Source organism: Neolamprologus multifasciatus, chromosome 16 (assembly GCF_963576455.1).
Source record: "Neolamprologus multifasciatus chromosome 16, fNeoMul1.2, whole genome shotgun sequence".
Classification (NCBI taxonomy): Eukaryota; Metazoa; Chordata; class Actinopteri; order Cichliformes; family Cichlidae; genus Neolamprologus; species Neolamprologus multifasciatus.
In genome coordinates, this window is record NC_140454.1 from 32,092,552 (window position 1) to 32,116,448 (window position 23,897).

Sequence of the window (23,897 nt, forward strand, 5' to 3'; positions counted from 1 at the left end):
ATACGGCAGAAACACTGTTTAACAGCAACCAGCCTTTGTTTCGGTTACACAGAAACTTTCTAACATCAATATGAACATATATACATCGACATGTACAACTTATGTAACACCATTCACACCAGAAACCATAAAAATGCCAGAGCCTCTCATTACAGAACTTACCTTCACAGTGCAAGCGCGCGCTGTGAGGAGCGGAAGCCTTGGCAGCTTCTAAACGTTAGAGTGAGATCCGGTTTCTGGGTTTTCGAAATAAAATATAATTTAAAAAATGATAAAATTCACACTTAAAATAATAATTAAGAACAGGTAAGTGCACGTTTTTCTGATGTATTTTTAACTCTGTTACACATACTGTGGTTATTAGAGGCACTGCCCTTAAAATCTTATCTCGCTGACAGGTCATTCTCGGTTAATTTGGGCAACTATGGTACCTGTACGCTTTGGTGTGCCTCAAGGATCTGTATTAGGCCCTATTCTCTTCTCATGAAATCTGCTCCCTCTTGGAGCAATTTTTGAGAAGTATAATATTGCCTTTCATTGCTATGCTGATGACATGCAGATTTATTTTGAGATTACTGACGATCTTGCTATGTCTTTTCATTATTTTCGTGAATGCATGCATGAGGTTAAAGATTGGTTCAAGAGTAATTCTCTTGACCTGAATGAAAAGAAAACGGAGATCGTGGTGTTCGATAGTAAAATCCCCCGTGACCAATTGTGTGCTGCTCTGATGCCCTTTGCTAGCTCCCCTTCTGATTATGCCAGTAACTTGGGCATATTACTGGATAGCTCGTGTAAATTTGACAAGCGTCTGCCATAGTGAGGTTTAGTTTTCATCAGCTGCACCTCATTTCTAAGGCTAAGCGCTATATTCCGCATAAAGACCTGGAAAAACTTATTCACACATTTGTGACTTCCAGGTTGGACTACTGCAACTCTCTTTACATTGGCCTTTCCTCCTCTCTTCTCCTTAGATTGCAGACTGTCCAGAATGCGGCGGCACGCCTTTTGATGCGTAGCTGGAAATTTTCCTCCATCACCAGTGTGTGAATGTGTGTGTGAATGGGTGGATGACTGAATGTAGTGTAAAGCACTTTGGGGTCCTTAGGGACTGAGTAAAGCGCTATACAAATACAGACCATTTACTATTTTACCATTTCACTCCTGTTCTTGCTGGCTTGCACTGGCTGCCATTTAAGTACCGTATTCGAAATACTATTCTTTACATACAACATTATCAATAATTTGGCACCAAGCTACCTCAATGAGCTCCTTAGGTTACACACTCCTGTCAGAGCACGTAGATCTGCTACCCAACTTCTTCTGGAGTAACCTCGTTCTCGGCTGAAGTCTCGGGGCGACCGTGCGTTTGCTGTAGCTGCCCCAGTCTTATGGAACAATCTTCCTGTTGCTATCCGGGAGTCTGACTCTATGCCATTGTTTGGTGTGCGTTGATACATTCATCCGTTATGCTTTGTTAACTACTTTTATGTATTATGATTTTCATGGTTTTATAATTGATACGCGCCAGGTCCTTTTCTCTTTTCCCTCCCATCTCCTTTTTCCTATCTTTGTCACGGTCCTGGGTCAGTGACCCAGTGGTTTGAGAGTCTTGTGCCTCTGTGTTTTTTGTATTATGTTCTTAGTTCACTTTGTTGTCCCAGCTTATTCTTTAGTGTAGTGTCTTTGTTTGGTTTTCTTGTATTCTGTTTAGTTCTCTGAGTATTTAGTAGCTCCCCTCTGTGTCTCTTTGTTGTTGGTATTGTCTGTGTTTCATAGTTGCTCTGTCTCCCCTAGTCTAGTTTGCGTCTTCCTGTTTTACTTTGAAGGTCTGTGTCTCATGTGAGTGTATCCTACTTTGCTCCCTGTCTCGTCAGTTCTGATTTCTCCCAGCTGTGCTCTCCTTCTGTGTCTCATTCCCCTCGTTACTTCCCAGTGTATTTAAACCCTGTGTTTCTCTGAGTCAGTGTCGCGTCGTCCCTCTTGCTGTGTGGATCTTCCTGTGTCTCCCTTGTGAGTTTAGTTTGAGTTTCCAGTTTAGTTTACGTTGTATGCCTTTCTCCTGCCAGCAAATAAAGCTGAGTTCTTTGTGTTTAAAACCTTGTGCCTGAGTGTCTGCATTTTGGGTCCAACTCCTGCCTGCCGCACAGCGATTCATGACAATCTTATTTTGTCAAGCACCTTGGTATACCCTTGGTTTTTTAGTTTGCTTTATAAATAAAGTTTTTTATTATTATTATTATTATTATTATTATATAAAGAAATGATGGGTGGCTCAAGACTTGTCCCTGTGCAAAAGTCTTGAGCAGTCTGTTTCAGTGTAAAAGTCAATAAGACTTTATGCATTATACCCACACTTCAGCAATTTGCAGATGATTTTTTTGTAATAATTTATCTACAACCGTCTTTATTTATAAAGCACCAAATCACAACAACAGTCGCCTCACAGGGCTGAAAAAAATTCAGAAAGCTCACACCGAAGAAAATGAAGTAGGGTGAATATGATTCACCTCAAAGAAATAAAGTATGGATTTCTAACCAGAAGCAATATAATCTTGCACTCTGAATTTAAAATGAAAGTAGCAAAAATTGCTTACAGAAGCTCATAAAAGTTAAGTCAAATTTAGTTAACAGAACAAAAACAGATTTCTTGATAAACACAACTCGTTTGCTGTGGTAAATGTTATTTTAATGGGAAGTATTAATCTAACTCCTGGCCGAGTCTCAGGAGAGTAAAGAGTGTCTCTAACTTCCAGCAACAGCAAAAAAGTAGCTTACAGCACCTGAACCGCATGACAGCACTAACTTAACATAAAGCAAACAAAACACCAAACTCCAAACAACCTGCACCGCAGAGTTACACAAGGATGGCACGATGAGGTAAGATGCTCACATGAATGTATTGAAAGCAGATGCAGTGCTGCTTAACTGGAGCACAGAAAATGTTGAACATGGAAATGAGTCTCTGTCTTCACTGTTCAGTTCTGCTGCCACTGCCGCCAAGTGCTTGCTCATACATCCATGTTACATAGTAGGGTCTTTACTTTACAATATAAAGTGAACCAAGTGCCGGCTGCAAACCTTATGAGGGGGCTGTACATGTTAATGAGCATATAAACACATTCAAAAGGAGGAAAAAACTCACAAAGGAGAGTGGAGTGTAATGACCAAGGGGCCAGTGAAAGAAAAGCTGTTTCAGCCCCATGCGTGCAGTTGTTTTAAATATTGCCCAAAGGGCATCTCCACACGTACTGCTGATGCTGCAAGAACCAGCCTGTTGATTCATTTTACTCACTCATCCTTCACATTTGCACTGGCTCTGTAATGTGCCCCTAATATTCTGATTTTAATCAGGTTAAAAGCTCAAATAGGATATAAATGTTCCATATAAACACCCCACTCAAAATAAACAGGCCCAGACTAAGTAAAATTTCATTCTGGGCTGGTTTAAATGTTTTTGTTTTTTACTTTGAGTTGAAAAATGTGATGCCATCACAAAGCGGTGCGTGACCGAGCTGGTGACCAGCATGAGTTGTGTATGCTGCTGAGGCCCATGTTTGTAAAATGAATAAAGTGTTGAATTCCCAGTGTCAACAATCCAGTCCATTAAACAACACCAAACAAGAGTCAATAGCAGAATAAGCTGTTTGGCATTGGCAGAGAAGATTTGTGATTTTTTTTTTTCCTTCAACCTACATACTCAGCTCTGCCGCTCAAACCACAAATACATTTTCCTTATAACTGTGGCACCATTTAAGGGGGACCAAACAGGCTTCTTGGCAATAAGATTTATTGTCAAGTAGCATTGTTACAACAAAGAAATTATTAACCAAACACAAACTTCCTTTCTTTTTGTGCTAAGTTTAAACCTGATCGCTTTCAAGATAGATTCACTCAGTGAATGACCTCTGTCAGTGTAAATATGTGTAAATATATGCATATTCAGTGATCGTTTGGAGTTATACATAATAATGACCTATAATTCTGTGCTGAACAAAGAGGTCTGAAACACTAACATCAGCCAACGGATCCCGTCCACCATAATTTTCTTCCCACTGAAATAAACTTAAAGTGGGCTCTGTGACGTAACACTAAATCCTCAGATGTCAAAATTTCTTAAAAGGCGCAAAGGCAGAACTGTTTCCAGAAAAATGAGTTCCAGTCAAATACATCGGTGTGCACCAGACCGCATTAAATGATTTGCACGGCTGATTTCTATAACTGATTCCAATCAAAATTCAAATGAATGTTAATAACTGTGCACTAACATGTAACACCTTGGTTGAAATATCCTTCACTGCCCAAGTCAATGAAGAGATTATACTTCAGCTGAGCCCAGAACAGCCGTATGTAAACATGAGTGCAATGAAGGCCAAGGGACAGACTGTGTCTAATTCTCATACACATACAATTCTAACAATATCCTTATGAAAGCATCATCAGATTAGGTGTAAAGAGTCTAAAAATCCCAAACATTTCTCAGAAGACATCATGCTGACAAACTGAAACATGTCACATTCCCACTATCAGCCACATTACTTACTTCCTGAAAAGCTTAAAATAAAAGCATATATTTACTGTTATAGTCCACTTTATCTTTCTAGCAGACATTTACTTCTAAGGGATAAACGGTGTCTTTAATTATCTCTATTATAGTCATTGACTCAGGAATATACTTTTATTTATCTGATAACTCACAAAAGTCTCATTATAAAACCGATTTATTTGACAACTCTGAAACAAAGTCATTAAATATTGTAATTGTTTTATTCAGAGATAAGAGTGGACAACAGAGCAGTAACAAACCTAATATTGTGTCAGCAAATGGAGATAAAAGTGAAAAGGTTAAAGTGAACAATGATGAAGTGAAAAATATAAAAAAACAGACAGCAGTTTGCATCCCGACCTGTAGGAAACATCCATCCATCCATCTTCTTCCGCTTTATCCGAGGCCGGGTCGCAGGAGCAGCAGCCTAAGCAGAGAAGCCCAGACCTCCCTCTCCCCAGCCACCTCCTCCAGCTTATCCGCGGGAACACCAAGGCGTTCCCAGGCCAGCCGAGAGATATAATCTCTCCAGCGTGTCCTGGGTCTGCCCCGGGGCCTCCTCCCGGTGGGACATGCCCGGAACACCTCACCCAGGAGGCGCCCAGGAGGCATCCTTGTCAGATGCTCGAACCACCTCAGCTGGCTCCTTTCGATGTGGAGCAGCAGCGGCTCTACTCTGAGCCCCTCCCGGATGGCCGAACCTCTCACCCTATCTCTAAGGGAGAGGCCAGCCACCCTTCGGAGGAAGCTCATTTCTGCCGCTTGTATCCACGATCTTGTTCTTTCGGTCACTACCCACAGCTGCCGCTGTCGACCGGTAAATTGAGAGCTTCGCTTTTACACTCAGCTCTCTCTTCACCACGACGGATCGGTGCAGCGTCCGCATTACTGCAGCTGCAGCCCCAATCCATCTGTAGGAAACAACGCTGGTGAATCTTGCTCCATCGTTCTGGTTCTGTAGGAAACATGTTTTGTGACAACTAAAAGAGTTTAAGCAGTTTGCATGTGTGCAGTCTGAGAGTGCTGAGAGAGAGAGCTGTAGTTTCACATTTATTTTAACCATCAAATATACATTTATTGGAAAAATATTAATTGTCCATTGTCCGACAGATGTTGAAGGACCTCAGCTGCCTCAGAAAATAGAGAAGACTCTGGCCCTTCCTGTACAGTGCAGTGGTGTTTTTAACCCAGTCCAGTTTATTATCTGTGTGTAATCCAGTGCTCCACAATATTCACATTGATCCCCTGGATTGAAACATGGGTCACAGGTTTCCTGGTCCTTGAAAGTGCACAATCAATTCCTTGGTCTTTGCCACATTGAGCTGCAGATGATTCAACAGAATGCAGATGAGTCAACCACAGCCCGGTACTCTGTCTCATCATCCTCACTGATGCATCCAACCATCGCAGAGTCATCAGAAAACTTCTGAAGATGGCAGGTATCTGTGCAGTGGCTGAAGAGGAAAGAGGAGAGGACAGTTCCTTGTGGTCCCCCCTGTGCTAAACATGCTAATGACATCATTTCTTAAAAATATTACATAGATGTTATAACAGTAGTTTTACCTATAATGTATAGATTGCATAATTTTAAAAGTGAATTCTTGTCTCACAGGTTAGCGTGTCCAGCAACTTACAAATCCCGGCCCAAATATGCTCTCTAATCCTGTCGCTGTGATATTAACACAATGAAACCGTATCCCAGGAATCACTGACAGAAAGTAATTACAGAACACAGCCATAAAAACAATTTTTCTTTGTATTTTCTTTAAGAACCATGCAGTTAAAACTCCAGGTTCCCATCCAAAAATCCAATAAGTATTGGTATTCATTTAAAAGTCTTACTGTTGATGTTTTGAGGTCTAATAAGAGTGTGATACAGCAAGCAGCAAGGTATCCTGCTGATATCAAACCACATTCATTTCTGTAGTTTTTACTTGAAACTCCTAGTTATGGATAGTGATGGAGATTTTAAAAAATAACATTTTTCATAATAAATAAAAATAAGAATAAAAAACAGCTTTATTTGAAACCTTCGGTTAATGTTCATGTGTATTGTGGAGGGAACAATGAGTCATTTGAAAGAATGAAAAACATATGAAACATTTCTGACATAACATTAAACGTTGCTACATATAATGTTTGGCAATGTTTGCCAAACATTATATGTAGCAACGTTTAATGTAAAAATGAATAAATAACAAAGAAGACATTTTAATATTATGTCAAGTTAATGTTGATCCAGTTTTCCAGCAGGGAGTGCTATTTATCTGTTATTAACCACAAGGAGGGCTATTATAGCCCTCATGTCAAACCAGTGTTTTATGGCCCCTTTATCAAAGAATTTATGACTTAGGAAGTAATACAGGAACTGATAAAAGTTATAATAATAATAATAATAATAATAATAATAATAATAATAATAATAATAATAATAATAATAATAATAATAATAAATAATAATAAATAAAAATAATATAATAATAATAATAGTCATAATAGTCATAATTTTTCTGACTATTATAAAACTATGATATTTCATAACTCGTTAGTAATCAATAATCATATGCACAAAATATATGATCATGAAAAATATGGATGCTTGTGATAGTTTGAGTTTAAGACAAAAAGTTTACCTTATTTGACCAAAAATGACACTTTTTTTAGACAACTGTTATGGGGGGCCTGTGTGTGTGTGCACGTGTGAAAATGGGTTAAACGAAAATACAATTATAGTTAGTTAAACAGGTGCTTTTGTAACAGTGAGGATGGGGAGAGTTGGAGGCTGCATGCCCCGATGGAAAGGTTTATTACATTTTATTTGCACCTCATCACCACCTTGGTTAAATTTCTGATGTAATCCAGAATTAAAAAAACAAACAAAAAAACAAAAAACATCTGTTTTTTATTTAAAAGTTGTTTTTCGGTCCCTGAAAACACATTACACCATCTCCAATTGTTTTAGTGTTTATCACAATTATTATTTAATTTTTAACATGAGTGACAATCAATAAAAACTTTCAGAGAACATGAAGTTTGGTTAAAACTTGTTTGGTGGGGGTGGAAGGCGGTGCCTCAGTGCCTCTCTCCTTCTGATATTGTGGGAAAAAACAAAAGCAACTTAGGTCACAGTACTTTAAGCAGCTTGGAGCGCGATGGGAAATCTTTTTTTATGAAGCTTCATCCGTTTGAAAAAACCCAAACAAAAACCGGCGGACAGTCCCAGGAAGGTGAAGCGTCTTCTGTAAAATTAAATAAAATTAAAAAATTTGGGATGCTCTGTTCCTGGTCTCCTGTCCTCTGCTAATAATAATAATAATAATAATAATAATAATAATAATAATAATAATAATAATACTTTTTTTTTAGGGTGCCTTTCTAAAACCCAAGGTCACCGTACAAAGAGAAAATGACATAAATAAAACAGTAGATTAAAATAGATTCTAATAAATTAAAATATTTAAAAAAAACCCAGCAAAATAAAACCACAAACAACAACAACAAAAACAAACAAAAAAAACCCCAAGATTTGACAGCAAGTAAAATCTGTATTAAAGCGAGTAAGCCAGTTTAAACAAGGTTTTGAGTTGTGATTTAAATAAGGGAATCTATATTTCTTAAGATGAAGGAAGTGAGTTCCAGAGCCGAGGAGCAGAGCGACTGAGAGCTCTGTGCCCCATAGCGGTGAGACGAGCAGAAGGAACAACAAGATGAAGATCTGAGAGAGCGGGAAACTGTGGTGATATGAGGCAGATCACAGAGATAAGAAGGGGCAAGGTTATGAATACACTTAAACGTGAGAACTATGATTTTAAAGTTTATGCTGGCTTCTAGGGGCAACCAGTGAAGCTGTTGAAGAATTGGGGTGACATGGTCTCTAATGGGAGTACGAGTTATGACCCGAGCTGCAGAATCCTGAAGAAGTTGAAGTTTATGGAAGGACTTACTGGGGAGACCAAATAGGAGGGAGTTGCACTAATCGATCCGGGAAGTAATAAGACTATGGACGAGGATGGCAGCAGCATGGGGAGTAAGGAAGTCTGTTACGTAAAATTAACCGACTTCGTCTGGTAACCATCTCACCTGCTTGCAAGCGTCCATCACAGCCAGTGTGGAAAACTGGAGAGATCTTTTGGAAGGAACCCCGTCGCCTGGCTTTGGACCTCACTGGAAGAAGACCCCTGCATTAAACCTTTGTGTGAATTTAAAAAAAAACCATGGAAACAGGGTGAAATGTAAATGAAACAGGATACATTGTTTTGGAAATCATTTAAGCCCTAATCATTATTACAAAAATAATATAAAGTCAACTTATAAAATGTTAAAAATGAAAGCTGCTCATACTGGATTTCATGGAAGCAACAAGTTTTTAACCCTCAGTCATAAAAGGCTGATAAGGGTTGCATGGACAACCCTTATCAATGAGATGATGTAGGATTTTCACATTGATAACATGTGTATCTACTAAAAATCTTAAATCTCAGTGACTTCAACCTCAAGGTCAAGGTGAGAGGTTAAGTTTTCTCAAAATTTTCATAGGCTTGTGTTCAAGCTGAAACTTAAATTTGATTTCTTTAGAAATCAGTCTTGGTTCTCTGAGGGGAAACACACTAAGGAAAAAAATCCAGAAAAGAATAGAAGAACAAACAAAACAAAACAAGAAAATCTAAAAAAAAAACAACCATGAGAAATAAGAAGAGGAGAAAGAATTAGACGCATGTGGAAAAAGCTCCAGGTGTTGTGCCAAAAAGTGATCGTCGGGCAGAAAGTGATTGCTGTCTGAGGGAGCGCGCAATTCAATTCAATTCAATTCAATTCAATTCAATTCAATTCAATTCAATTCAATTCAATTCAATTCAATTCAATTCAATTCAATTCAATTCAATTTTATTTATATAGCGCCAAATCACAACAAAAGTCGCCTCAAGGCGCTTCATAGATACAGAGAAAAACCCAACAATCATATGACCCCCTATGAGCAGCACTTTGGCGACAGTGGGAAGGAAAAACTCCCTTTTAACAGGAAGAAACCTCCGGCAGAACCAGGCTCAGGGAGGGGCGGGGCCATCTGCTGCGACCGGTTGGGGTGAGAGAAGGAAGACAGGATAAAAGACATGCTGTGGAAGAGAGACAGAGGTTAATAACAGATATGATTCAATACAGAGAGGTCTGTTAATACATAGTGAGTGAGAAAGGTGACTGGAAAGGAAAAACTCAATGCATCATGGGAATCCCCCGGCAGCCTACATCTATTGCAGCATAACTAAGGGAGGATTCAGGGTCACCTGGTCCAGCCCTAACTATATGCTTTAGCAAAAAGGAAGGTTTTAAGCCTAATCTTAAAAGTAGAGATAGTGTCTGTCTCCTGAATCCAAACTGGAAGCTGGTTCCACAGAAGAGGGGCCTGAAAACTGAAGACTTTGCCTCCCATTCTACTTTTAAATACTCTAGGAACAACAAGTAGGCCTGCAGAGCGGGAGCGAAGTGCTCTAATAGGGTGATATGGTACTACAAGGTCATTAAGATAAGATGGGGCCTGATCATTTAAGACCTTGTATATGAGGCGCAGCTGCTTAAAGCTGTAGCGCACGGATTACTTACATAGACAGCTACTTCCATGCAACTGATATAAGATGCAGTAAGCTGAACACAGCTTCAAGCGTCTGTTTGTTGAAAAATAGTAACGCGACCGCTCCGCATTTTCTTGTTAGTAACGGTAACAGCGTTGTAATGATAGAAATAGTAATTAGTTTTATTACTCGTTACTGAAAAAAGTAACGTCGTTACTTGTAACACAGTTATTCCCATAACTAGAAACAACTTCAGCAAGAAGAGATATATGATAGTGTGTTATTGTAAAATAAAATGACTATGATTTATGTGCAATAAAATTATATAAAACATACACCAAAGTACACGCAGAACTTTTTATTAGTAAGTTACAATGCGATCACATGCACTGCCGAAGACGTTTCAAAAATAATGCAATGACATTTCATCATGTTTCAGTTAGGCGGGTTAAGAATCAAGCAGTGAAGTGAAAAAACATTTGTTCTTTTTATAACTATTAGAAAATGTCTGATTGTAGTACGAACAGATGGCCAGAAATTCTCCTTCGGGATGTTTTGGTAGACTGCAGAATTCATGGTTGAATTTACCATAGCAAGTCTTCCAGGTCTTGAGGCAGTAAAACAGCTCAAGAACATCACACTAACACCACCACATTTTACTGTTCGTATGACATTCATTTTCTAAAATGCACTTTTATTTTCACACCAGACATAACGGCACACAAACCTGCCAAAAAGTTCTACTTTTGTCTCATCAGTCCTCAGAGTATTTTCCCAGAAGTCTTGGGTAGCATAATCACCCATATGGAAAAGAAATAGTAAAAACTTATATGATTTACTCATGAAAGTGGCCACTTTCTCATTACTTTCATATACTGTTTTAGTAAGTATCCAAAACATACAAGTTTCATTATATAATTTTTCAAGGGATATTATATGTGTTTTCACTCTTGTATGCTTTTCATACAAGTTTCATACAAGACAGATACAAACTTATTAAGATTATATAAGATTTATATATATCTTTTCCATATGGGCATGAGCCTTTATGTCTCTTTAATAAACGTGGTTTTCGTCTTGGAACCATTTTTGCCAAGTCATGAACACTTTTGATTGAGAAAATGTAGCACTTTTTCACACAGGACCATGTGTTTTTTTGTTGGTGGTGGTTTTTCATCTTCATTTAGAAACTGCATTTTGTGATTTCGTGTGTTATCGTCATCTTAAATTTGTTCGATGTTCTGAAACATTTAAGTGTGACGAACATACAAATAAAACAGGAAATCAGGGGGCGAACACTTTTTCACACCACTGTAATGACAAATGTTGTTACTGACAACTCTGTTATTATCGTAAACAGGAATGACGCTGTAAACTCATATTTGCTTTAAGTAGAATTACAGCCTCTCTATATGAATGCTATATGGTAATTACAATATTGTAATAATGTAGGATCTTTATCTTACAATATTAGGTACCTTGAGGTGACTGTTGTTATGATTTGGTGCTACATAAATAAAACTAAATTCAATTAAATTAGGCAGGTGGTCATCATAAATACATTTAGTGCAAAGATATGTAGGAAATGGAAATGACCTGAGATATGAAGATAAATATTAAAGCTGCAGAACTGCTTACATTAATATCTTTTTTCAATGCATATAAGAAAAGGATCTGATCTGTAACTGTCCATGATTACAAAAAACGAGTTATCTTACTAAATAACACAGAAGTCACTTAGTTTTAAAAATAACAACACTACAAATTGTTTTCCGAATTTTGGTCAGTTTGAAACCATAAATCAGAGGATTCATGATAGGGGGAATGACAAGAAACTCTATTTCTGCAAAGTTTTGAAGGGTCCGAGGAAACTCTTTCGAATCCAGTCGCATACTTATAATATCAGTAAGTATTGCCACAGCAAAAGTAAATAATGAGACGAGATGTGGGACACATGTTTGCATAAACTTTGCTCTGTTTTCTATAGACCTGACACATGTTTTAATGATATACATATAGGACCAAATTATAAAAACACCGTGAAGAAAATAAATACTTATTGTAATATTTGCAGATATACCATTGATTGTAGTTTGTGCTGGAAAACAAGCGAGTTGAACAATACTCCAGTTCACACAGAAGAGTCTGGAAATATACGGGCTGCATAACTTCAGTCTAGATGTTAGAAAGGTATTAACAGCCACAATGCAGAAAGTTGTGAACCAAGAAAAACATGCAAACCTAATGACTCTTTGCTTTGACATGATAGAGTGGTACTTCAGTGGCTGACATATGGCCACATATCTGTCATATGCCATGAGTGCAAGAATCGACAATTCACCACAGATAAAAGAATAAATCACCTGATTCTGAATAAGGCAACTGTAATATGAGATGAGATGAACATCAGAGAGGAGATCCCAGAGAAATTTAGGGTAGAAACCTGCTGTTCCATAAAATGCATTCATGCAAAAGACACAGAGCAGAATATACATTGATTCATGGAGGTTGCTGTGCAAGATGATGATCACAATGAGAGAAACATTGAGCAGGCAAATGATGCAGTAACACAACAAACTGAGGAAAAACAGAACAAACCTGTGACTGATTGTTTCATTGAAACCTGAAAGAAAAAACATTGTTATTACAGAAACATTATTCATTGTGATTGAGAGACCTAAGTGAAGCCTAGTCTCTCACATCTGGTCTCCTTTCTTCACTCTTCTCTGTCTAGTTTTGTCTACAGCAACATGTGAGCTGGGATTTCAAACCAGTCAACCAATGATCTGGAATGAAAAGCTCACAGCTTTGGAAAATCACAGGGGATTTAATATGTATCATGTACTAAACACATAATAAAACAAACCTGCAGGTTCTTGATAAAGAAATATTAAAATGTTTTACAACTTTATTTAAAAAATGCTTTCTTCATAATACTGTTAGGAATTTCTTAGGGGTTTCAGGGGATTTAATGTGCTGCATATACTGAACATCTCCTTCTAACTTTATAAGTGTGCTCACAAAGAAATGGATAGTGTGTTCTTATGATACTTTTATTTTATGGAGAGAAACAGAATATGAACCAAACAAAAGAAAAACACATTACATAAAAGTTATAAACTAATTTGCATGTAACTGAGTGAAATAACTATTTGATCCCCAACAACCCAGACAGAACTCCAGCTCTCACAGATTGGCTGTGTGTGGCATTGCAGATTACAGTCAGTCAATCAATTACAGATACTCCTGATCTCAACTCATTATGTACATAAAGCAAGCACAAGGTTGGATTAGGCAACAAGACCATCAAGAAGAAGCTTGATGTGATGGTGACAACTGTTGGTGCTATTTTTCTTAAATGGAAGAAATATAAAATGACCATCAATTGCCCCATGCAAGATCTTACCTCATGGGGTGAGGATGATCATAACAAAGGTGGTGGATCAGCCTAAAACTCCACAGGAGGATGTTGATGACCCGAAATCAGTTGAAACCACAGCCACAACCACTGCCATAGCAGACTGAAATCTTGCATAAACCACATGTACAGGGCTGTTTTAAGTTTGCCAGTGAACACCTAAATGACTTTGAGACTTGGGAGAAAGTGCTGTGGACAGAGGAAACCAAAATGGAGCTCTTTGGAATCAACTTGTTTTGCCAGGAAGAGAAAGGTCTTCTTTTCCTTTTCCTATTTGATAAGTTATAAAGTAAGACAGTAAATTCAATCATTTAATGCTCACTTACTATTACATTTTTCTTAAGGCAAGAAACAAGATTAATATGACTATGAAGTCTTTAGAAATTCATAAAAATGTAATTTGCTTCAAATGTAACACCACAACAAATATTATTTCAAATGTCAGATTGAAGCTGTAAATGGGAGGTATGACAAACCAGCAAAGGTTAACGTTTAATTAGGTAGAAAAAAAGAAAAGCGACATTATTGTAAATAATCAGATGGACAAGGTTGTTCCAAGTCTTTATGACTGGCAATATTTCAAAAGAAAAACAGAAATCAGTGAAGTAATCACTGAAGAAAAAAGCTCATGGTGAATACGGCTTACTTCAAGGTAATACAGCAAAAATATGGAGCAGGTATGGAGGAGATCCAGGCCCCAGGAGGGGGCCTTGTTGGTGGTCCTGGTCGACTGGGGCTGGGCGCTAATGTATGTACCGGCTCACTCCTGGTGGCCGATTGGCAGGGCCTGTGGCCCGGCTGGGCCCCTTCCGGGGGGTGGGGTGCAGGCACGTGCAGGGGGGGCTAGAAGGGCTTGAGCACCCGCCCCTTTCCTGATGAGTGCCCAAAGTGCCCTTTTGTTGAGGCAACTTTTAAATTTTTATTTATTTATTTATTTTATATGTGTGTGGGCGTGCAGAGTCCTTTCAGTGCCCCTCAACAATAATATTTAACTATTAATCACAGTTAAATAAAATAAAAGGATCTGGCTTGCATCAGTCACATGATCACATTTAACCAATGATCGCCCTTGACGGCAGAACGCGCTGGTTACGAGCCGGGAACGAGCTCACAAAGAGCACGCGCATTTTTTGCTGTCCGGAGCTGCAGGAGAAACACAAGTTAACTCAGAGACACAGACTGATGCGACAAAACCAGTAAGTAGGTGTACAGCGTACACTGTAGTGTATAGCACACAGGAGTATTAGCTTATTACGTACACGTTGGTATGTTGAAACAAACGAGCGTGCTGCGTGTGTAACAGCGCGACAAACATTACCTTTCCTTTTATTAACTGCACAAGTAGTGCTGGTCATAGCTGCTAGCTTACTTGGTAAGGCTGTCATGGGTCTGTAGCTCTGTCCACCGTTTTAGGGAACATATTTAGTTTTAAAGTAAGTTACAGAGCTTTTCCTGCCTTTCTGGGGGGGATTATATTTCACTAAAAAACGATCTAATATGCATGTCCACATAATTATGCATTATTATAATTATAATATATTAAAAACACACACTGTATTTTAAAGAACATACATTAAGAAGCAGATTATATTAGATTTATATTTTAAATAAGACAAAATTTGGATTTTACAGCATTAAAATTATATCTCTACAGTTTAAAAATGTAATAAGCTTTGCCCTTGCACAGAGTGGATAGTGAAACAAATGGAACACACGCCTCCGCTGCTTAAATAATGATAATATTAATGATATTATTTCATATTTATTACTTCTCCGTCCTCATTGCTTTATTATTGTAGCTCTAGTAATAAATAATAATGTAAGGATTCTGGATCAGCACCGTGATGCCCATAGTATATACAGTATTCTGAAGAAGGTCTAAAATGTCACTGTGTGTGCGTGCATGTGTTTGTTTTATGTATATGGATTATTTTAAATTATTACTCATGATATAACATTGTCCAGACATGCCTGGTAAGGACACGAGGAGGAAACAGTAGGAGCTGTGTGAGGCTACTAAAGGCAGTGCTATAACATTTTTCTGTCATCATTTTATTATAGATTAAGTGCAAGAGTTGTTAGGTGTGGAAAATTAAATTATAGTTTATTGCAATAGCAAGTTGTGCCTTGTTCTCAGATAGACAGCAAGTGGAGAGTGATATATGAAATGATGGGATGGAAGGAAGAAGAGAAGCAAAGAGTGATTCACAGGCAGAGCCTAAATTATTTCTCACTGTTTTTGTTGCCTTATGGTTCCAAGCGCTGTCACCAATCTTTGCATTTTGTTATTATCTCATAACACTTGTTTAATCAGCTACCATCCTTCCTGTGGACTTTTTAATGTCTACAGTCCCAGATCAACACAGCCCTGCCCTCCAGCACTGTCAGCAGCAGGAGCAGCAGCAACCTCTCAACAGCAACATTGTACCCATCAGGTAAAACATCGGCTACGTTTGCTTTGCCTTGTCGCCACCTCACAACAGTGATATATTCAATTCAATTCAATTCAATTCAATTTTATTTATATAGCGCCAAATCACAACAAAAGTCGCCTCAAGGCGCTTCATAGATACAGAGAAAAACCCAACAATCATGTGACCCCCTATGAGCAAGCACTTTGGCGACAGTGGGAAGGAAAAACTCCCTTTTAACAGGAAGAAACCTCCGGCAGAACCAGGCTCAGGGAGGGGCGGCCATCTGCTGCGACCGGTTGGGGTGAGAGAAGGAAGACAGGATAAAAGACATGCTGTGGAAGAGAGACAGAGGTTAATAACAGATATGATTCAATGCAGAGAGGTCTATTAACACATAGTGAGCGAGAAAGGTGACTGGAAAGGAAAAACTCAATGCATCATGGGAATCCCCCGGCAGCCTACGTCTATTGCAGCATAACTAAGGGAGGATTCAGGGTCACCTGGTCCAGCCCTAACTATATGCTTTAGCAAAAAGGAAAGTTTGAAGCCTAATCTTAAAAGTAGAGATAGTGTCTGTCTCCCGAATCTAAACTGGAAGCTGGTTCCACAGAAGAGGGGCCTGAAAACTGAAGGCTCTGCCTCCCATTCTACCTTTAAATACTCTAGGAACAACAAGTAGGCCTGCAGAGCGAGAGCGAAGTGCTCTAATAGGGTGATATGGTACTACAAGGTCATCAAGATAAGATGGGGCCTGATTATTTAAGACCTTGTATGTGAGGAGCAGGATTTTGAATTCAATTCTGGATTTAACAGGAAGCCAATGAAGGGAAGCCAAAACAGGAGAAATATGCTCTCTCTTTCTAGTCCCTGTCAGTACTCTTGCTGCAGCATTTTGGATTAGCTGAAGGCTTTTCAGTGAGTTTTTTGGACATCCTGATAATAATGAATTGCAGTAGTCCAGCCTGGAAGTAATAAATGCATGAACTAGTTTTTCAGCGTCACTCTGAAACAGGATATTTCTAACTTTAGAGATGTTGCGCAAATGGAAGAACGCAGTCTTACATATTTGTTTAATATGTGCGTTGAAGGACATATCCTGGTCAAAAATGACTCCAAGGTTCCTCACAGTGTTACTGGAGGCCAAGGTAATGCCATCCAGAGTAAGAATCTGGTTAGATACCATATTTCTAAGCTTTTCAGCGCCGAGTACAATGACCTCAGTTTTATCTGAATTAAGAAGCAGAAAGTTAGTGGCCATCCAGGTCTTTATGTCTTTAAGACATTCCTGCAGTTTAACTAATTGGTGTGTGTTATCTGGCTTCATGGACAGATAGAGCTGGGTGTCATCTGCATAGCAGTGAAAATGTATGCTATGTCTTCTAATGATGCTGCCTAGGGGAAGCATGTATAATGTAAACAGAATTGGTCCTAGCACTGAACCCTGTGGAACTCCATAATTAACCTCAGTGTGTGAAGAGGACTCTCCATTTACATGCACAAATTGGAGTCTATTAGATAGATATGATACAAACCACTGCAGTGCAGTACCTGTAATACCTACAGCATGTTCTAATCGCTCTAATAGGATATTATGGTCGACAGTATCGAACGCTGCACTAAGGTCTAGCAGGACAAGCACAGAGATGAGTCCTCTGTCAGAGGCCATAAGAAGACAATTTGAAACCTTCACTAAAGCTGTTTCTGTGCTGTGATGAACTCTGAAACCTGACTGAAACTCTTCAAATAAACCATTCCTCTGCAGATGATCTGTTAGCTGTTTGACAACTACTCTTTCAAGGATGTTTGATATGAAAGGAAGGTTGGAGATTGGCCTATAATTAGCTAAGACTGCTGGGTCTAGAGATGGCTTTTTGAGTAAAGGTTTAACTACAGCCAGCTTGAAGGCCTGTGGTACATAGCCAATTATTAGAGATAGGTTGATCATATTTAAGATCGAAGAATTAATTAATGGCAGGACTTCTTTGAGCAGTTTTGTAGGAATGGGGTCTAAAAGACACGTTGATGGTTTGGAGGAAGTAATTATTGAAGTTAACTCAGAAAGATCAATTGGAGAAAAAGAGTATGATGCGATTCCATATTAGATTCTTGATGAATGTGTGTTGTTGTTATTCAGCCTGGTTCAATGTGCCCCTTTTTAACTTTGAGCACCCGCCCCTTTAAACGTCTCTGCACGGCCCTGCTGGTGAGGGTAGTTTGTGTGTGGGATGTGGTGCTCCTCACCTGCTGCTGGGAAATGAGCTTCCAGATCCTTTTTTTTTTTTTTTGCAATTGTACACATTTATTTCTTACTATTTAACAGATTTCTACATTTTGTCATGTAGAAAATTTACAGATTTGCACTGTAAATGTTCAGCTTCAACTTTCAATCCTTCAAACAATCAAAAAGCCATTTAATTGTACAAGTGTTAAATAAAAACGGATTTCATGTTTGATTAAGCAGAAATTCAAAAACTGGTCCAGTTGCTAAAACCTCTGACTGTTTCAATAAATGTTAAAGAAAAAGAGGATAAAACTGAGAAAACTACTAAAACTGCTTCACATCCATGTGGTTGTGGATCAGATTTATAAGACAGCATAATATCAAAATACATTGACCCTCTGATAGTGCTGCCACATCTAAAACAGTTTGTCTTTTAATCCTTTTCACATGTGCAGTCTCCACGGTGCCTGTTATTTCCTTGAACACTAATGTGAAGAAAGACTGAAATTTACAGCCTTTCTACATATCAGTGTTTTTTTGGTAATTAGGCAGGTGACCATGAAAAATACATTTAGTGCAAAGACATCTACAAAATGTAAATCATCTGGGAAATGCAGATAAATAATAAAACTTCATATCCGCTCACATCAATAGACATGTTTTCAGACAACTCCAAATAAAACACAAATTTCAGTAAAAATGAAACATCTTTTTTGGACTTATTTTAAAATGGATGTCAAACAATGGGTGTGACACTTAGCTGTGTGTGAAACTATTTTCTGATCGAATAAAACAAAAATTAGTTCTTTTTAAAATAACAACACTATAAATTGTTTTTCGAATTTTGGTCAGTTTGAAACCGTAAATCAGAGGATTCATAATAGGAGGAATGACAAGAAACTCTAATGCTACAAAGTTTTGAAGGGTCCGAGGCAACTCTTTTGAACCCAGTCGCATACTTATAACATCAGTAAGTATTGCCACAACAAAAGTAAATAATGAGACGAGATGTGGGACACATGTTTGCATGAACTTTGCCCTGTTTTCTATAGACCTGACACATGTTTGAATGATATACATATAGGACCAAACTATAAAAACACCGTGAAGCAAATAAATAATTGTTACAATATTTGCAGATATACCATTGATTGCAGTTTCTGCTGGAAAACAAGCGAGTTGAACAATACTCCAGTTCATACAGAAGAGTCTGGAAATATACGGGCTGCATAACTTCAGTCTGGATGTTAGAAAGGCATTCACAGCCATAATGCAGAAGGTTGTTAACCACAAAAAACATGCAAATCGAATGACTCTTTGCTTTGACATGATAGAGTGGTACTTCAGGGGCTGACATATGGCCACATATCTGTCATATGCCATGAGTGCAAGAATTGACAGTTCGCCGCAGACAAAAGAAAAAATCACCTTAGTCTGAATAAGGCAACCGTAATATGAGATGAGATGAACATCAGAGAGGAGATCCCAGAGAAATCTGGGGTAAAAACCTGCTGTTCCATAAAGTGCATTCATGCAAAAGACACAGAGCAGAATATACATTGATTCATGGAGGTTGCTGTCCAAGATGATGATCACAATGAGAGAAACATTTAGCAGGCAAATGATGCAGTAACACAACAAACTGAGGAAAAACAGAACAAACCTGTGACTGATAGTTTCATTGAAACCTGAAAGAACAAACATTGTTATTACAGAAACATTATTCATTGTGATTGAGAGACCTAAGTGAAGCCTAGTCTCTCACTGTATCTGGTCTCTGTTCTCCTCTCTCCTCTATCAGGTACAGATAACAGCAACATGTGAGCTGGGATTTCAAACCAGCCAATCATTGATCTGGAATGAAAGCTCACAGCTTTGGAAGATCACAGGGGATTTAATATGTATCATGTACTAATCACATAATAAAACAAACCTGCAGGTTCTTGAAAAAGAAATATTAAAACATTTTACAACTTTATATAAAAATGCTTTCTTCATAACACTGTTAGGAATCTTTTACATTTATGCCAATTAAACATAATTGTCCAGGGCTTGTTGTGGTTTTCTTCTGTTTTTCGTTTGTATTCTTTCGTAGTCCAGTCAGATCATTGTTGCTTCAGTGATAATGATCAGGCTCTCTGACGTTTGCTGAAGTCACTGGAAAGACAGTAAGAAGTTCTTGTGAATGTTTCTTTGTCTTTGCCTCTTAGTAACTCTGTGGAAAAAAGAATTGTTTGCACCTGTTACCTGCTACTTATCTGTTACTCTGCCGTCTGCTCACTCTCTACCTTTCCTATTCCACAATGGAAAGATTCCATCCCAGGTACCTCTCCAATTTTCTGCAGAGTGATGTAACCTTATCGTTGCACCACGATCACCCCCTTTTCCTCCAGCCCAGAAAAGAGTAAATCAAAGTTTCTTTTGCATAAAACCATAGTCTCAGAGATCAAGTTGTAAATTCTGAGTTGCTGCAGGAACCACAGCCTCTGCGTGGCCTTCTTCTGGATAGAGTCTATATGTGGGGACCACTTCAGATCGTTTGAAAAGGTAGGTCCTAGGAATCTGAAGTGATCCATGGTAAGTACTCTATTTTTAAGGATAGTTAGGGCGAGTCTGAAGGTTCACTGTCACCTTCACAGTTGGGTCCGGGTGGCTCTGACTGCAACAGTGGAACAGCTGGTCCACCTCCTGTCTGTATGCGAACTCATCTTCATTGTGGATCAGACCAGTGATTACCAGTTTGCAAATCATGCGAACAGATCCATAGAAGATGCCATCAACGTAGCTCTCCACTCTGTGCTGAGCCACCTGGAGCAGCGGCAAAGCTACGTCAGAAAGCTCTTTGTGGGTGTTTTCAGAATCTCATCTCTAGTTTGTGGTTCTGCTGGCTTCATTGGGTGATGGACTTCTGCTCGCATTGGAACGGTTCACAGCTGAGTTTGAAGCAGTGGGGATGAGAATCAGCACCTCCAAATCTGAGGCCATGGTCCTCAGCCGGAAAAGGGTGGAGTGCCCACTTCAGGTTAGGGATGAGTTCCTGCCCCAAGTGTCACGGCCTGAGGGATCGACGAGACGCCGATCGGCCTCTTCTGTCTTTTTCTCTCTCTCTCGTGCTCTCTCTCTCTCTCCTCCTCTCTGTCGCCGGGGCGGAACTCATTGTGGGTTCACGCCCTTGGCCCACACCCACGGAAAAGAACACACCTGATGCCCATCAAGGTGAACGGCATTTAAGACAGGAGGTGACTGCTGGTCTTCACTGGATCGTTGTCTACCACGCGTCAGTGAAAATCAAGATACAGCTCAAGATAAGTCAAGTGTCTTTTGTGAATATTGTTCTCATTCCTGTCTCCTTATCTACAGACCCCCTTTCCCGTGTGAATCTGTGTGTCAAGTGTAAAAAGAAGGATTGCCGTCGTGTATGTGGAGAGTTGGAGAGCGAGTGATTTCCCCCTTGGATTTCCCTTGTGTTCAGCTGATTCAGGAGTCCCGCATTTGAGTCCCCTGCATTGAACCGTAACATAACGATCCAGCCAGAATATGGACTCAGCGGACTCTGCCGCCCAGCAGCGCGTCCTCATGGCCGAGGAGGTTTTGGAACGCCACGAACAAATGCTGCAACTCATCAATCAGCAGTTGGCCGCTCTAACGCAGGCCCTTGCTCAGCGCGTACCCCTGGTAAGCCCAGCAGCTTGTCCTCCCTCTGTCTCCTCACAGTTACTGGCTTCTGAGCCTCCGGCACCCGGGCCTTTGGCTTCGCCTCATCCCACTCCCTCGGAGCCCCCGGAGCGAGCTTTGCCAACACTCTTCACGGGTGAGTTTCACAAGTGTGCCGGTTTTCTGACCCAAATAACAATGCAGTTTAGACAGTTGCGGAGGACATATGAAACTGACGAGGCTAAGATTGCCTTTCTTTGTCCAGCTCTTACACAGACCGGCTTTAAACTGGGCTCAAGCTGTTTTGAGAACTGACGCCAGCATCTCATACCAGGATTTTCTTGCTAAATTTAAATGTGTGATTGAGAGAGGTACTGGCCCTGATGCAGCAGCTCACCGTTTACTAAATCGTTGGCCGAAGAGACCGGGTGGGGGCAGCCAGCATTGATCAGTACTTTGTTGAACAACGTGTGTGATGAGTTAAAGGGCGAACTAGTGATAAGAGAGTTACCTAAAACTTTGTCTGATGTGATAACGTTGTGTGTAAAGGTGGACGGGCATTTACATGCGCGCCGCAGAACTGAGGACTACGTTTCCCAGAGGTCTCTGGGACGCGGCGAAGCAGCATCGGGCGGAAGCGCCACAAGTGGCGGAAGAGATTCGGAGTCGCACAATATGGAGGAGGGTGAGCAACCTATGCAGCTGGGTCGCTCTCGCCTTTCACCCGAGGAACGGCACTGTCGGTGGAGGGCCGGTGACTGGTTTTATTGCGGCCGTAAGGGTCATGTTGCCAATGTTTTACCGTCTTTGCCAAAACGCCACAGTAGAGAGGAGAATACGGGTGGGCGAGGTCTCTAGTTCACAGTCTCCTCCACGGCTCATGCTAGCAGCTAAATTAATGGTGCAGCTTCTGGTCCACCCTCTTAAGGCTCTAATCGATTCAGGGGCGGAACAGAACTTTATTGACGCTTTGCTGGCCCAACGATTTAATCTGAACTCCGAGCCTCTGCCACAGTCACTCCAAGTCACCGCCCTCAGTGGCCAGCGGCTTCCTAACATCACTCATATCACTAAGCCCGTTTTACTGACTCTCTCTGGCAATCATTCCCAGACTATACAGCTGTATGTGTTTCAAGCTCCGCTCACGCCACTAGTTCTGGGTTACCCTTGATTGCATCAACATAACCCTGTTATCGATTGGAAAAAGGAGAGCATTGTGGGGTGGCGGGGAGGACTGTCACATGTCCTGTCTTAAAGCTGCCACCCCCTCTTCCGAACCGCTAACCAATTCTTCTCTCTCCAAGCCGCCGGACCTCTCCTCCGTTCCACCCGTCTACCATGATCTCAAACAAGTGTTTTGCAAGGATAGAGCACGCTCGCTTCCTCCGCATCGGCCGTATGACTGCGGTATTGATCTTCTTCCAGGCGCACCTCTCCCTACCAGCCGCCTATACAGTCTGTCTCAGCCCGAACGTGAAAGTATAGAAAAATACATCAACGAATCATTCACCGCAGGTCTCATTCGCCCCTCGTCATCTCCTGTGGTCGGCGGCTTCTTCTTCGTTGCCAAGACAAGAGCTTACGACCTTGTATTTATTATCGGGGCCTTAACAACATCTCAGTGAAGAATAAATATCCACTCATGCTTTTAAATTCTGCCTTCGAGCTCCTTCAGGGGGCCACCATCTTCACTAAGCTGGACCTGCGCAACGCCTACCATCTGGTAAGAATAAGGGAGGGGGATGAATGGAAAACAGCCTTCAATACTCACCATGGTCATTTTGAATATCTGTCATGCCGTTTGGTCTCACCAATGCCCCAGCTGTTTTTCAGGCCCTGGTAAACGACGTACTGCGGGACTTCATTAACCACTCCGTCTTCGTTTATCTGGATGATATCCTCATTTTCTCTCATTCTGTCTCTGAACACGAACACCATGTCAGGCAGGTCCTCCAACGCCTCCTGGAAAAACGTCTCTTCGTGAAGGGGGAAAAAATCTGAGTTTCATACTTCCACAGTCTCTTTCCTGAGTTATGTCATTGAACAAGGTAACCTGAGAGCGGACCCCGCCGAAATT

The 23,897-nt window shown here is 40.1% G+C and overlaps 2 protein-coding genes across 2 annotated transcripts; both read right to left on the minus strand.

Annotated features, from left to right (window-relative positions):
* Positions 1–10,626: 10,626 nt before the first annotated feature.
* LOC146501098 (olfactory receptor 2AT4-like) lies at positions 10,627–13,053 on the minus strand. The gene has a single exon (XM_085136229.1). It carries the CDS (start codon positions 12,774–12,776, stop codon positions 11,847–11,849), a length of 930 nt encoding a protein of 309 aa, XP_084992355.1. The 5' UTR covers positions 12,777–13,053; the 3' UTR covers positions 10,627–11,846.
* A 5,650-nt stretch (positions 13,054–18,703) lies between these two features.
* On the minus strand, positions 18,704–21,448 carry LOC146501099 (olfactory receptor 5F1-like). The gene has a single exon (XM_085136231.1). It carries the CDS (start codon positions 19,892–19,894, stop codon positions 18,923–18,925), a length of 972 nt encoding a protein of 323 aa, XP_084992357.1. The 5' UTR covers positions 19,895–21,448; the 3' UTR covers positions 18,704–18,922.
* Between the last annotated feature and the right edge of the window lie 2,449 nt (positions 21,449–23,897).

Bases quoted from the DNA above. Each gene is read 5' to 3' on its own strand.
- LOC146501098 (XM_085136229.1), bottom strand. From the start codon at position 12,776: ATGAATAATGTTTCTGTAATAACAATGTTTTTTCTTTCAGGTTTCAAT.
- LOC146501099 (XM_085136231.1), bottom strand. From the start codon at position 19,894: ATGAATAATGTTTCTGTAATAACAATGTTTGTTCTTTCAGGTTTCAAT.